Source organism: Denticeps clupeoides, chromosome 1 (genome assembly GCF_900700375.1).
Source record: "Denticeps clupeoides chromosome 1, fDenClu1.1, whole genome shotgun sequence".
NCBI classification, from domain to species: Eukaryota; Metazoa; Chordata; class Actinopteri; order Clupeiformes; family Denticipitidae; genus Denticeps; species Denticeps clupeoides.
The window spans coordinates 2,122,980-2,138,644 of NC_041707.1; the positions used below are offsets into that span (position 1 = coordinate 2,122,980).

Below are 15,665 nucleotides of genomic sequence, written 5' to 3' on the forward strand. Positions count from 1 at the left end.
GGTATTACAGCATTTACCAGACGCCCTTATCCAGAGCGACTTACAATCAGTAGTCACAGGGACAGTCCCCCTGGAGCAACTTAGGGTTAAGTGTCTTGCTCAGGGACACAATGGTAGTAAGTGGGATTTGAACCTGGGTCTTCTGGTTCATAGGCGAGTGTCTTACCCACCAGGCTACTACCACCCGACGTGGTCGTGTCCCTGGACGAGCCTCCTGGGGCCTCCTGCGCTCTTCTCTCCACCATCAGGAGCTTCTGCATGTGAACATTCGTTAGAAGATTACTGAGCGAAAGCAGACTGTTTGTTTGTTTGTTTGTTTGTTTGCTGGGGGTGGGCTCATGTGGCCGTGGCCCCGCCCCTTCCCCTCCGCCCACCCACGCCGCCCGCGACGCGCCGCTTTGTCCGGAACTCGCGCTGCTGGCGCCCGTCGCGCAGCTCGGTGGACTCGGCCGGACCCGGACCCGCTCGGCTCGGCTCGGCTCGGCGAATCGGGTGCGCTGTCGCTTTAAGACCCCGCGGCTGCTCCGCTTCGTATCGATCCAGCCTCCATTTTCCAGCCCGCGCCCAGCAGCACGCAGCGCCCTACCTGCGGACCAGGACCGGGCGGCCATGGCAGCCAACATGTACCGGGTCGGAGGTACCGCTTCTGCGCCGCTCCCGCTCCGCTTCCGCCGCCGCTTCCTCTCTTTATCTCCGCGAGCCGCCGAGCCGCGGAGGATGACGATGGTGGCGGCGGCGGGGATGAAGAGTCTGCTACCGGGACCCCGGCGCCGTTTCCGCTCCGTCTCTCTCTGCCGAACTGTCGCGCAACTTGTCGGCGGGTCCCCGCTCGTCCCCGCCGCGGCTCGGCTCGGAAGAACCGAACCGAATTCGGCCACAAAGTGAACTTTGGTTGTGAAGGCGCCGTTTCCGCGCCGCGCTGCATGTCGGGATGTTTTTTCGCTTCAGGTACTTTGTTAAACGCGGGGTGGGGGTCCCGGGGCCCCCCCGAACCACCAAAGTACCCCGGAGTTCGTACTGCGCGCTGATTGGTCCGCTTCACTTCGGCACCGAGTTCTTCCCGCCTTCTGATTGGCCCAGTCGCTTGGGCGCCGAGCGCCGTCTGCGTTCTCATTGGTCGGTGTCGGGGTGGGCTGTTACTGTGCTGCTCTGTTTACTTGTTGCTGCCGCCTGATTGGTCGGCGTCCCAACGGAGGGCCGGAGACCAGCGTGTGGAAGCTGGTGGATGCCACGGTCCAGGTCCAGTGGTCCTGGTTCCGAACTCACCGAGAGTTGTTCATTAATCGTCTCTGGTTCACTCGGAACCTGAGCGAACCAATCGCCAGCAGGCCTACTTCCAACGGGGTGGCCTAGCGGTTAAGGAAGCGGCCCCGTAATCAGAAGGTCGCCGGTTCGAATCCCGATCCGCCAAGGTGCCACTGGGGTGCCACTGAGCAAAGCACCGTCCCCACACACTGCTCCCCGGGCGCCTGCTCACTCAGGGTGATGGATAAATACAGAGGACACATTTCGTTGTGTCACTGTGTGCTGTGCTGCTGCTCACAATGACAATCACCTCACTTCTGCTGGACGGGGCATGTTCTTATTGACCCTTGTCCTTTTTTAGGGGCAGCGGTGGCCTAGCGGGTAAGGAGGCGGACTCGTAATCGAAGGGTTGCGGGTTCAAGTCCCCACACGCTGCTCCCCGGGCGCCTGTCATGGCTGCTCACTAAACGCAGGGGACACGTTTCACCGTGACACCGTGTGCTGTGCTGCAGTGTTTCACGGTGACAATCACTACGCTGACACTTTTGGACCAGCCAGGGGTGAAAGGTCATGTGCTGTGTCACATGTTATTATTTGAACGGCTTGAATCCCGTGGTTCTGGGTGTACAGACGCCTCCCCTGCCGCGGTGGGCGTCGCCATTTCGCTCCCAGGGCGCGTTGACCGGCTGTAATGCGCGAGCATGGAACCCCGCCCCGCACCGCAGCAGAGCCGTTCCTAATTTTATCGAAAGTGAAGTGAATGTCATTGTGAACCGGTGCACACAGTGAAATGTGTCCTCTGTATTTAACCATCACCCATGGTGAGCAGTGGGCGGCCATGACAGGCGCCCGGGGAGCAGTGTGTGGGGACGGTGCTTTGCTCAGTGGCACCTTGGCGGATCGGAATTCGAACCGGCAACCTTCTGATTACGGGGCCGCTTCCTTAACCCCGCTAGGCCACCGCCGAATGAAGACCTGCACATCGTGGTTCCGTGGTTAAACGTCTCTGGAATCCCGGCACAGCGCGGGCCGCCGAACTTTGCGGGGTTGTGGGTAAACTCAACTCTTGTGCGCAACTCGACTCTGTTATTTCTTTTATTGCGTATTTATTTTTTCCAACCCCACCCTGGCACCCATCGGTGGATTTTAATTAAAAGAAGGCGGGCCGCTCCAGAACCCCGGTGCATTCTGGGACGTGTGGTATTATCCCTGTTTTTTGTTTTTTTTTTTTTCTTTTTGTGCTTCTCCGGTGACATTTTCTTGAGAACCTCCTGGTTCCGTTAACGTGGTTCAGCTGCCGCCGGTTTTTGTGGTTCTTTTTTTTTTTTTTTTTTCTTCTCCCCCATTTAGTGCCGTGGACCCGCCCGTTCGCCCAAGTCAAACAAACAAAGGCGGAAAGGAGCGGGAACTGTGACCCTGTTTTTACTGGTCCAGAAGTAAAAGTTTCGACTCAGTAGGCCTTGGCCCCGCCTCCCCTTCCCCGGCTCCTGATTGGCTCCTTGTTTGCGGGCCCCAGACCTGCGCCTGCGGGCCGCTGGTTTATTTATATCTGCCTTCCAGATCCGGACCCATCGACATCATCTTTTTTACTTATTTATTTATTTATTTATTTATCAGAATAATTGAATTAATTGTGTGGGTCACATGGTGTGCTGCAGTGCACCCTGGGAATGGTGTTTTGAGGTGGGGGGGGGGGGCGCCCCCTCTCAGCGGGGCTATCTGCCCGGCGCCGCCGCGTGATTGGCACTTGAAACGTGAACTCCATCATTTATTCATGGCGCGCGTTGCTCGGCAGGGTGGGCGTGGCCTGCGCGGAGTTTTTGTCCGCGCTGCTTCCGTTGTCCTGGCCTGAACTTTTCAGCTCTCGTACGTGATCGGGCCGCGATGCCGTTTTTAGCCGTCGTTCTCTTTAATGTCATAAAACACATTAAAACTCAATTCAGCAGAAGCTGGTCGTGTGACCAAAAACAAGTCACCCCCAGCCAATCAGAACGCTCGATCAGAAATGACCGGTTTTGTGTGTTTTCTGTACGTCTGATGGAAGTGTGGCACCTCTGGTCTAGAACCACGGTTCTCTGTTTTGTGTCTTGGTTGTGAGATGACAGAACGGGCGTGTGTGTGTGTGTCGCTGTGTGTCTCTCTCTCTGTCCGTCTGTCTTTCTGTCCTTGTTTGTTCCTGCGCTTTCTCCTCATGGCCTGGTTTCAGTGTGTCTGTGTCTCTCTCTCTCTCTCTCTCTCTCTCCGAGGCGCTCGGTAACGTTGCCTGATTGGACCTCGGGAAGTTTGACTGCACCGTGATGTCACCGCCGGCTCTGAGCCCTGATTGGCCACGCGCTCGTGGAGCTCGGGTGGGGGCGTAACTGACGTCGTGTTACAGGGCAACCGAGATGGAGGACCAAGGGACCAGAGGACTTGAGGAAACTTTTGGAGTCCCGATTTGGCTCGCTTTTGTGGATTGTGTGTGTGTGTGTGTGTGTGTGTGTGTGTGTGTGTGTGTGATTATACACCTTCACTTGTGAACAGTCTTGAGACATTCTGGAGACATTTTATTTCAGGCACCGCCTTTGTGTTCAAATGAAGTGAGAGGAGTGATGTGATTGGCTGAGGATGTTAATTAATCACCATGCTGTGTGTGTGTGTGTGTGTGTGTGTGTGTGTGTGTGTGTGTGTTCCCTGCCTGAGGGAGATGAGGAACTCAGGCAGGATGAGAGTGGGGGAGGGGAAAGGGTGGGGTTGCTGCATAGGGGGAGGGGCATCTTTACAAGGCTGTGTGTGTGTGTGTGTGTGTGTGTGTGTGTGTTTTTAACCCTGGCCTCCCCCAGCAGTACATGCAGGGTTAATACCGAGAACCCCACAGAGGCGGAACCCACAAGGACATCCCACCAACACAGGGCCTGGAGTCCAGCCCAGAGAGAGAGAGAACGAACACACACACACACACACACACATACATTGTGAGGCCACTTCTGAGCTGATCTGCAGGATGGAGGGATGGACCTGGTGCTTTTCTGCTCCTGGAGATGTTTGGTGAAACTGTGGAGATCCCCGGTGACCCGTGTCTGGGTGGAATAAGTGACACACGGTACTGGAATGTTTGGTTTGGTGAGGAGTTGTGGGTTTTCGACCCCATTGCGGTTCCCGGCGGAATGTGACCACGTCGTTTCTGACCTTCTTCTCCGCCTGGTACCTGTTGAGAACGATGAGAAGCTCGTAGTGTGTTCATGATGGAGAGGTGCATTCTGGGCCTTTTTCTGGAAGCAGGTTTTTCGGTCCCATATGTGGAACGAGATTCGCGCCATCTCGGGTTCGTCTCTGCTGTCATCTCCGGTTCCCTCCGCAGGTCAGGGGTCATGTCATGTGTCTCTTCTGTCTTTCTCCACAGATTATGTCTATTTTGAAAACTCATCCAGTAACCCACTGCTGATCAGGCGAATAGAAGAACTTAACAAGGTAACGTTCGAGTTCTTCACACCTTTTATCACTGGAACGATGCATTCTGGGCCGGTTCCACGCCGGGGCCATTAACAAACGTCCTGCCCCCTTTAACTCAAACAGGGTTCCTCCCCCCAGCTAAACACCCAATCGCTGTTTGTATGCAAATGAGCCTCTGTCAAGTTTCTCAGCTGGGCGTACGCTGTGGGACTTCAGATCCATTTACGTTTACCAGACGCCCTTATTCAGAGCGACTTACAGTCAGTAGTTACAGGGACGGTCCCCCCCTGGAGACACTCAGGGTTAAGTGTCTTGCTCAGTGGGGTTTGAACCTGGGAACCTGGGTCCCCACTAGGCCACTACCCACCCATAGAGCCGATTTTGCACTCGTGCGTTGACTCCTCGAGTCCGGCCGAATCGCAGCTTGGTCGTGCGTCCTGCGTCCTACGGTGTTACGTGATCGCCGATTCACCGCGGCCGACAAACGGCTGGTCATTTCGCCATTCGTTCTGTGTACCAGATGGCCGAAAGCCGCATTTGTGCAGCATCGCGGCTTCTTCTTCTGCTACTCATGTGTTCATGTTGCTTGTGTAGTGTGAGCAGTCAGGTCGCGTCGGACCGTACGCGTTTACCCCAAGACAGGAAATGACCAGGAAAAAACCTCCCTCCCTTAGTGTGACCCTAAGATCAGCCTTTAGGTGGGACCCCCAAGTTGGACAGGTCATAGGGTAGAGGCCTGATAAAGTACAATCCAGTTACATGACAAACCGTTATCCAGAGCACCCCGCCCAGTTCCCATTTCTCATGTTTCTGTCCGGCCCGTTATATATGCCTGTCTAGAACCGGCCCTGGCCTGGTTACATTTATTTATTTTTATTACATTTTTATTACAAATTGTTGTTGTGTGTGTGTGTGTGTTCCAGACAGCGAATGGCAATGTGGAGGCCAAAGTGGTGTGTTTCTACCGACGCAGGGACATCTCCAACTCCCTCATCACACTGGCCGATAAACACGCCCGTGAGTGACCCTTCTTTTGACATTCATATTTGTGAAGAGCAATAGAATGTCCAACTCGAAGCGCTTTTCTCACTGGACCACACAGACGAACTCTGTGTGTCAGTGTGTGTTTTTGTGGTTAGCCACTGGTATGTGAGTGTGTGTGTGTGTGTGTTTTACAGTCGTCTTGTGGGTGTATGCATGTGTGGTTTCCTGATTGTGTGTGTGATCTACAGATGTACAGCATGTGAGAGTCTTGGTCGGGCAGACAGACAGGTCTGTGCTGGAGAGAGAGGCAGGATGGAGTTGGAAGCAGAAATAATAATAGGAGGAGGATGATGATGATGATGGACGGAAGGCAGATGAATTGTTAGAATAGACAAAGAGGAAGCATTTCACAGTTCCACGTTGTCCAAGGTTCCCCCATCTCGGAGCTACAGTCTGAACCGTGACACGACACGGTTCCAACACGGTCCAATTCAGAATCACAGAAGAAAAAAAATCATATAGAAAATTTAGAAATTTTGCTGGACGATAAATCGCCCCCAGAATTATTACGAAAAATGTTGTGAGACCATTTTCAACTTATATAATGGCATATTAATACAAGTCCACGCTTTCAACGATCAATAAACCTTAATCAATATCAATAAATTTCTAAAGAACATATAACACTGGGACTGGAACACATTTTTAATATCCAGAATAAATAAAGAAAGAAAATGACCAAAAACCATAAATAAAATGGACTCTCAGTCTCTGAGAAAATCGGCCATAAAACATTAAACCTTAGGTTCAGACAGGGAGAACAGGCAGAACTGCTAGCAACAGAACACTCCATATGAATAAAAGCAGGTGCAGCCACTCTCCGGGGCTTTTGACCGTATGTGACGTTTCAAAATAAAACCCCTAAAACACATCCCGAACCACAAGCCTGACCCTATTATCTTCGGCTTTCAAAGTGCATGATGTGCATGGATTTGCACATGTAGTTTGAGACCTGAGCCAAAAAGTCGCTAGATTAATGTAAATTAAATAATTCCCTGTCTTTCCGTTTGGAACTTTTATTTTGAAACACCGCATTCCTCCAAAAGCAGAAGAATTGCTGTTCTCATTAAACACCGTAGTCACGGCTTTCGTGAGACTTTCGTTCGTGTCATTATCACCTGTCTTTGTCTTTCTATGTATACTTGTTTAAATGTTTTCCCATGGTGTACCTCAAGGTGGGGCAGTGGTGGCCTAGTGGTTAGGGAAGCGGCCCCGTAATCAGAAGGTTGCCGGTTCGAATCCCGATCCGCCAAGGTGCCACTGAGCAAAGCACCGTCCCCACACACTGCTCCCCGGGCGCCTGTCATGGCCGCCCACTGTTCACTCAGGGTGATGGGATAAAGGCAGAGGACAAATTTCACTGTGTGCACCGTGTGCTGTGCTGCTGTGTATCACATGTGACAATCACTTGACTCACTTAAAAAGGGTTTGTTCACAAAAAGCATGTTCCCCGGGGTCACATGTGCCCCACTATTTGAGAACCGGCGGGTTTTTAAAGAGGTGGCTCTTCTTGGTAAGCTGAGAGCTGGTTCACTAAAAAGAGACACGAGGAAAACCATCGACCCCATTTTATCATGCAATTAATTGATTTATTGTTTATTGTGACAGGCCTAGCTGGCCAGTAGCCTAATGGGTAATGAGTTCTAGTTGAATTTTATTGTAATTTCAGCTGTATACATGTTAGACGGTACATAATGACACGAAACAACGTTTCTCTGCGATCTGATGCCACGTGTAACAATTTTGCATCTGAAGTTTCTGAGGACCTCTAGTCTATGCTGCCCTTGGAGCTTAGTGAAAGTGAAGTGATTGTCATTGTGAAACACTGATGAGCACTAGGACCCCCAACAATGAATACAATCTTTTTACTCACGCTGTTGTAGTTTCTATACAGAAGTCAGACAATAAGAAGGTTACAAGTTCATCTAAATATTCTCTAAAGAGGAAGGTCTTGAGCTGCCGTGTGAAGGTGCTCAGTGACTGAGCTGTTCTGACCTCGAGGGGAAGTTCATTCCACCTCCGAGGGGCCAAGACAGAGAAGAGTCTAGATGAGTGTCTTCCTCGTACCTTCAGCTGTGGAGGGTCGGCAGGTGCGAGGTGCAGTGTGAGGTGTTATAAGGGCTGTGAGGTAGGATGGTGCTACTCCATGTTTGGCTTTGTAGGCCAGGATAATCCATGTGAGGAGATGACCTCACCAAGTGATCTCATGAAGAGGGAGAAAAGGAGAGGACCTAGTACTGAGCCTTGAGGGACACCAGTGGAGAGTCTACGTGAGGTAGAGGTGGATCCTTTCCAAGTCACTTGGTAAGATCGCTCATCAAGGTAGGAAGCAAACCACTGCCATGCTGAGCCCTGAAATCCAAACCTCCTGAGGATAGACAAGAGAGTCTTGTGGTTAACTGTGTCAAATGCTGCAGAGAGGTACAGATGATAGTTTTGCCAACCGGCAACCTTCTGATTACGGGGCCACTTCCTTAACCACTAGGCCAGGTTGAACGTAGCCCAGGTCTCAGGTGTTTGAAGTGGAGTGGAGTCATACGTTAAATATTTTACATTCTCTGATGCTGTCTCCTGTTTGAGTCCCAAGCTTCTGAGTGTGTGTGGATGTTTCGTGGATGGTGTGGGTTGTTTGTGGAAGGTTTTTGCTGAATTTCCCACATCATCTTCAAAATTGGAAATTGGAAAGTGTCATCTTCATTAAAATTTGGTATAGCATCGTCTTCATTAGAAATTGGTGAAGCGTCATCTTCATTAGAAGTTGATGGAGCCTCATTGTGGGTGTGTGGTCGTGTGGGTTTGGTCCCAGAGGAGCAGAACTGGGCTCCTGGTCCAACTGGTTGCAGTAGTGGCTGCTTCTGTCGTCTCTCTCTCTGTAAGGTGATTCATGATCAATAATAGATGTTTGGTGTTGGTTTGTTGGACAGACTCGCCGTCTTGCATGATGATTGGCTGCTGGCTGAGCAGGAGGAATGACCTTAGTTCCCAAGCAACACACACACACACACACACACACACACAATAGCACGTACGTCCACCATCTTCTAGTGAACCTCTATTTTCTTTACTCTCTTCATTGGCCCATTTCTTCTCCGATTTGCTCAGTGGTCCGTCTGTCCCTCCCATTCTGAGCAGATGACTTGGGGTGTGACCACTGCTCTCTGTGTGTGTGTGTGTGTGTGTGTGTGTGTGTGTGTGGTGAATTGGGATTCGTATCGATTTTAGACCCCTTCTCGTCTCCCACTGGCTGGAGCCCAGATTACTTTTCTTCCTCCTCCGTGGCTGTAATGAAAGCTCGGGTGAGTTGGATCACGCGCCCCTTCTCTCCTCCTCCACGATTTGGTCTGGTTTTCGCTGCAGATGGGACCGTCAGGAGTTAAATGGTGTAAATAGGTGTGGAGATGCGGCCTGTAAGATCCGGGTCTTCAGTAAAGCACGTGTAGACCTGGCTCCAGACTGATGTGGTCTTCAGAGTGGTGATCCGTGTCTGCTGGACGCTGGAATGGCTGTTGTTGGCCGTCGAATCTTCCCAGAAATTGGAGTGTGATCTCTCTGAGGCTGAATGGAGTGGTTGATTGATTGATTGATTGATTGATTAGTGTTTCCACCATCTGTAGTGTCACTGACTGTAGAACCCTGACAGGTAAATAAAGGAAGTTGAGACGGCGCCGTTTCCTGTAGAAATCAGTACGGCATGTTTGAGTTTTCTCTCACACACACACACACACACACACACACACCACTTAGCCAAGTGGGCCCATGTTTGCTGTAGAGTGCTGCTGGCAGAACCCCACGCCACTGTTGCCTAGCAACAGAAAGCACTAAAACGAGAGAACATGTCAGGCGCGGGGTAACAGCCGAAATGTTCCCGCTCGGCTCGACTTTTTACGGAACGGACGCGCCGCAGAACCCTGCGCCTGCACGCGGCCCCGCCCCGTCTTGCACCCACGGCCGCATGGGGCGGCTGCATGCGTGCAGCTGGTCGGTAAAGCGGGCGTTACTTGCCGCACCGTTTCGCTCGCTGTGTCTCGACCTTTGATCCCGTTGCAGGGGAGTTGGAGGAGGAGATGGAGAACCCAGAAATCCTGGACCTGCAGGAGAAGCAGAAGCATCAGCTGAGGCACAGAGAGCTGTTCCTGTCCCGACAGCTGGAGTCTCTCCCGGCTACACACATCAGGTACACACACTCACTCGCACACACACACACTCACTCGCACACACACACACACTCACTCGCACACACACACTCACTCACTCGCACACACACACTCACTCACTCGCACACACACACTCACTCACTCGCACACACACACTCACTCGCACACACACACACACTCGCACACACACACACACTCGCACGCACACACACTCGCACGCACACACACTCGCACGCACACACACTCGCACGCACACACACTCGCATGCACACACACTCGCACGCACACACACTCGCACGCACACACACTCGCACGCACTCGCACGCACACACACTCGCACGCACACTCACGCGCGCACTCGCACACACGCACACTCGCTCGCGCACTCGCACACACGCACACTCGCTCGCGCACACTCGCACACACACACACTCGCACACTCGCTCGCACACTCGCTCGCACACTCGCTCGCGCACTCGCACACACACTCACTCGCGCACTCGCACGCGCACGCACACTCACTCGCACACTCACTCGCACGCACGCACACACACACACTCGCACGCACGCACACACTCGCACGCACACACACACACACTCGCACGCACGCACACACACACACACACTCGCACGCACGCACACACACACTCGCACGCACACACACACTCGCACGCACACACACTCTCACGCACGCACGCACACACACTCGCACGCACGCACACACACTCGCACGCATACACACGCACACTTGTGCACGCACGCACACTCAAGTTGACTGTTGTGTTGCAGGAGTGTGTTTAAGTGTTGTGTGTTCTCTGTTAGGGGGAAATGTTGTGTAACTCTCCTTAATGAGACGGAAACGCTCAAGTCCTACCTGGACCGGGAGGTAAGTGTGTGTGTGTGTGTGTGTGTGTGTGAGTGAGTGTGAGAGACAGTACAGTAGTTTTGACTCCTTTCCGCATGAATTATTTAGTTTGTTGACCCAGAATCTTCTGTACACATTCAGTGATGATGAGACTTGAAGCTGAGCTTGTAACACACACACACACTCTTACACCAACATTTGTCTCACGGTAACATGTTGCGGTAGTGGAAGGAAGTGGAAGATGAGGATCAGGTCTTGAGCTGTGGTTCCATTGTGGTACCGAGTTCCGACTCGCGTTCCACCTCAGGCCTACAAGCCCTGAACATCCAGCTTGAAACACGATGATGGTGTCAACTCCGTCTCTGATACTTGGCACTATGTTCTGAAAGAAGTGCTCTTTAAAAGGAAAGGGGCTTCGTCCCGGGTTCCGTGTAGCGTTCTGTGCTGCAGCTCTGGTGTCGTTGTGCAATATTTCCTGTCACTCGACATGTTCTTTCACTCGACATCTTAGCAGATGTAGAGATGGTGAGCCAGCCTGTAGGTAAAATGTCATCAGGGGTGTGGAGTCTGTAAGTTGCTGGCCCCGCCCTGAGTGGGCGTGGCTGTTAAGTGACTTCGTATTTATTATAATTATTTATTTTTATTTTTTTTACAACTCTCTCTCACTCTCGATCCCTCAGGACACGTTCTTCTACTCGCTGGTGTATGACCCCCAGCAGAAAACCCTGCTGGCAGATAAAGGGGAGATCCGAGTCGGGAACAAGTACCAGGCAGACATCACAGAGCTGCTGGCAAACGGTGGGCGTCCTCACACACACACACACACACACACACACACACACTCTCTCTCTCACCCAGAACATCACCTTCACTCGCCATCCTCCCGCGTTGTGAGCTCAACATGGAAACAGTGTGAACCAGGTGTAACCTGCCTTCCTATTGGTTGATCAGAATGAGAGACTCTTAATTGTCAGTGTAACACGTACAGCGAATTAGGAGCGGTCCCTGAGCCAGAGAGGCATCTATAAATATATAAAAAGTAGCGTATATAATACAAATGTACAATTAAAATCACAACTTAATGCTGTTTTGAGGACCACATCGCAAGGTCTCTCTTGTGTGTAGATTTTCTGCTCTGATCCTGTGTGTGTTTTTAGATGAAGACGATGGCCGGGATCTTATGAAAATGGAGGAGAGGGTTTGGGTCCCTGATACTCACCTCACAGAGAAACAGATCGACCAGTTCCTGGTGGTGGCTCGGTAAACACACACACACACACACACATACACACTCTGTTCCTTTAGATGTTCAGTGCAGGTGTTTATGGCGGCGTGTCGTGTCTCAGGTCGGTGGGGACGTTTGCCAGGGCTCTGGACTGCAGTAGTTCTGTTCGGCAGCCCAGCCTCCACATGAGTGCAGCAGCAGCATCGCGAGACATCACGCTGGTACACACACACACACACACAATTTTAAATTCATCTTATCTTGTTTTTTTTTTTAAAAAGGTCCCCTGACATGAAAATTTGTGAGATGATTGAACATTAATACGAGTTCCCCGAGTCTGTCTATGGTCCTGCGGTGGCTAGAAATGCCGTTTTGGTCATTCTGCTTCTGCTGGATGTAAAAATGAGCACAAATGTATTTATTTATTCACGCGAGTTCATTTTATTTTTCTGGAGAAAAAGCCGACACAACGTCCTGTCCGAATCTAACATTGTGGTTGGTGAACGGTGTTGATGACGCTCTCCTCCTGGTCCCGCCTCTCTCCTCCTCATTAGCATATAAAGCTACAGACGGTACCATTTACAGCATTTACCAGACGCCCTTATCCAGAGAGTCTTACAATCAGTAGTGACAGGGACAGTCCCCCCCTGGAGACACTCAGTGTTAAGTGTCCTGCTCAGGGACACGATGGTAGTAAGTGGGATTCGAACCTGGGTCTTCTGGTTCACAGGCGAGTGTGTTACCCGCTAGGCTACTTACCACCCCGTCTCATAGTGGGACTGGATCAAAGTGCCTGTAATTCTGCACCAAGAGACTTGAGATACAGAATTAGGGGACCAACAAGACCAACATAAAAGCAAAAAAAAAATGTCAGGAGACCTTTAAAATGATATTTTATTAATAATTTGTATATTTGTATAAATCATTTCATCAGACCACACTGTTCTTTGGAAGTCGGGTGTAAAGATGACCTGGGGGGGTCACCTGTTTTTTTTTTCCTGTTGTAATGATGTGCGTGACGCCACGTTCCGACCCTCCAGTTCCACGCCATGGACACGCTGCACAAGAACGGCTACGACATGACCAGGGCCATCGCCGCGCTGGTGCCGCAGGGCGGCCCGGTCCTGTGCCGAGACGAGATGGAGGAGTGGAGCGCGTCTGAGGCCAACCTGTTCGAGGAGGCGCTGGAGAAATACGGCAAAGACTTTGCCGACATACAACAGGACTTTGTGAGTCTGGGACACACACACACACACACACACACAGAGAGGCGAGCGTATGTGTGTGTAAAACTGCGCTGCCTGCTGGAACCAGGTCAGGAGGACCCGCACAGAGAAGTGGTGCCGGCGGTGGCCTTGCGGTTAAGGAAGCGGCCCCATAATCAGAAGGTTGCCGGTTCGAATCCCGGTCCGCCAAGCTGCCACTGAGCAAAGTCACCGTCCCCACACACTGCTCCCCGGGCGCCTGTCATGGCTGCCCACTGCTCACCAAGGGTGGCAGTTAAATGCAGAGGACACGTTTCACTGTGTGCACCGTGCGCTGTGCTGCTGTGTATCACATGTGACAATCACTTCACTTTGCTTTGGAAGGTTCCATACCGAGCTCCTAATAATAATAAATAAAGTGAAGTGATTGTCACACATGATACACAGCAGCACAGCGCACGGTGCACACAGTGAAACGTGTCCTCTGCATTTAACCGCCACCCTGAGTGAGCAGTGGGCACCATGACAGGCGCCCGGGGAGCAGTGTGTGGGGACGGTGCTTTGCTCAGTGGTACCTTGGCGGATCAGGATTCGAACCGGCAACCTTCTGATTACGGGGCCGCTTCCTTAACCGCTAGGTGCCACCACTGCCCCTGGAGCCGGTATGTGGAGGGGTGACTTTTTAAAAACCTCCCTGCTCGTGTTTACTGTGTGTGCCGCAGCTGCCATGGAAGTCCTTGACCAGCATCATCGAGTATTACTACATGTGGAAAACGACGGACCGATACGTCCAGCAGGTACGGCCGCTGTCCGCGGTGTGTTGGTGTGTTCTGGCCGCCTTTCTCTGTGCTGATCCGAAGCGTTTCTCCGGCCAGAAACGGTTAAAGGCGGCGGAGGCGGAGAGCAAGCTGAAGCAGGTCTACATCCCCAACTAGTGAGTAGCACGTTCCGAATTGCATTTAAAAAGGATAGAAAGGTAAGATGTGCTCCGTTAAACTGCCCTCTGTCTCGCTCAGTAATAAGCCCAACCCAAACCAGTTAAATGTTGGTGGGGTAAAACCGGGACTGGTGAACGGGGCAGGGGCGGCGGCGGCGGTGGTGGCGGCGGCGGCAGCGGCGGCGGCGGGGGGAGGAGCCACAGCTCCCGGCCAGCCGGCCGGCCTGGGCCGAGCCTGTGAGAGCTGCTACAGTGAGTTCGCTGACCCCAGTTCAGTTCCTTTCTACCCCGTACCACGCATCTAGCGCCGCGCGAGGGTGCAGCGTCGCGGGGTCGTCTAATGGCCGCGTTTCTCCACCCAGCTACCAGCTCGTACCAGTGGTACTCCTGGGGTCCGCCGAACATGCAGTGCCGCCTGTGCGCCTCCTGCTGGACGTACTGGAAGAAGTACGGCGGCCTGAAGATGCCCACGCGTCTGGACGGAGAACGGCCCGGCCCAAACCGCAACAACATGGTTCGAGGCGCTCCGTCATTTAAATGCCCGCTGTAGTTAAAGACACACTTCACGTGGGTGGTGGTGACCTAGTGGGTAAAACACTCCACCCGGGTTCAAACCCCACTTACTACATCATGTCTCTGAGCAGGACACTTAACCCTGAGTGTCTCCAGGGGGGACTGTCCCTGTCACTACTGATTGTAAGTCGCTCTGGATAAGGGCGTCTGGTAACTGCGTGGGTGGGTGCTAGTAGCCTAGCGCGTAACACACTCGCCTATGAACCAGAAGACCCAGGTTCAAACCCCACTTACTACCATCGTGTCCCTGAGCAAGACACTTAACCCTGAGTGTCTCCAGGGGGGACTGTCCCTGTAACTACTGATTGTAAGTCGCTCTGGATAAGGGCGTCTGGTAAATGCTGTAAATGTAAACGTGCCCACCGTACCACATTCACTAGCTCTATTAGTCCATAATATCACCATGAAAACTAGGGGTGTTGAACTGATTGTCATGATCGCTGCACCGCGATGCAGACGTGGACGCTCCAGGTGGGAGTCCGGCCTCGTCCTCGTCCATACGTGTTTTAGTAGCTGTGTTCCATGGACGCTGTTTAATGCTCATCCGGTCTTCGGCCGAGAAAGCAGACCGGGCGCGGTCGGTGTTTATTCCGCCCTCGCCTGTCTCCACGACCGGCAGAAAGACGAGGCCGCAACTCTTATCTCACTGGCGTATTGGAAATGCGATGTAGAAAAAAGCGGCGGGACTCATTGATATCCGCGACCGAATTGAACCGCGTTACCGGTGCCGCCGACGTGACTTCTCTCTCTCTCTCTCTCTCTCTCTCTCTCGCTGCGTTTCCAGAGTGGCCACAGCGCGCCCATGCGACACGGCGGCAGCCCCAAGTTCGCGGTCAAGACGCGGCAGGCCTTCTACCTGCAGACGTCGGCACTGACCCGCATGGCGCGGCGCGTCTGCCAGGACCTGGTGCGCTCCAGTTTCCTCGCCCGGCACCCGTACAACCCCGTCAACGCGGCCGCCATCAAGGCCGAGTGTGAGTCCGTC

The 15,665-nt window shown here is 52.6% G+C and overlaps 1 protein-coding gene across 4 annotated transcripts in view; it reads left to right on the forward strand.

Annotated features, from left to right (window-relative positions):
- Positions 1-391: 391 nt before the first annotated feature.
- mta1 (metastasis associated 1) overlaps positions 392-15,665 on the forward strand; it is an 18,456-nt gene continuing 3,182 nt past the window's right edge. Inside the window, exons 1-14 of one of the 4 annotated variants that reach the window (XM_028970731.1) lie at positions 392-637; positions 4,628-4,695; positions 5,601-5,694; positions 9,769-9,895; positions 10,698-10,761; positions 11,421-11,538; positions 11,898-12,000; positions 12,087-12,186; positions 13,006-13,194; positions 13,893-13,967; positions 14,046-14,104; positions 14,187-14,377; positions 14,470-14,621; positions 15,465-15,654. In XM_028970731.1, the coding sequence (XP_028826564.1) occupies positions 610-637; positions 4,628-4,695; positions 5,601-5,694; positions 9,769-9,895; positions 10,698-10,761; positions 11,421-11,538; positions 11,898-12,000; positions 12,087-12,186; positions 13,006-13,194; positions 13,893-13,967; positions 14,046-14,104; positions 14,187-14,377; positions 14,470-14,621; positions 15,465-15,654 (1,558 nt within the window). In that variant the 5' untranslated portion in view covers positions 392-609. Of the gene's footprint in view, positions 638-4,019; positions 4,696-5,600; positions 5,695-9,768; positions 9,896-10,697; positions 10,762-11,420; positions 11,539-11,897; positions 12,001-12,086; positions 12,187-13,005; positions 13,195-13,892; positions 13,968-14,045; positions 14,105-14,186; positions 14,378-14,469; positions 14,622-15,464; positions 15,655-15,665 lie in introns of those variants that run through there. The other 3 variants (XM_028970741.1, XM_028970715.1, XM_028970723.1) reach the window with 3 other exon arrangements.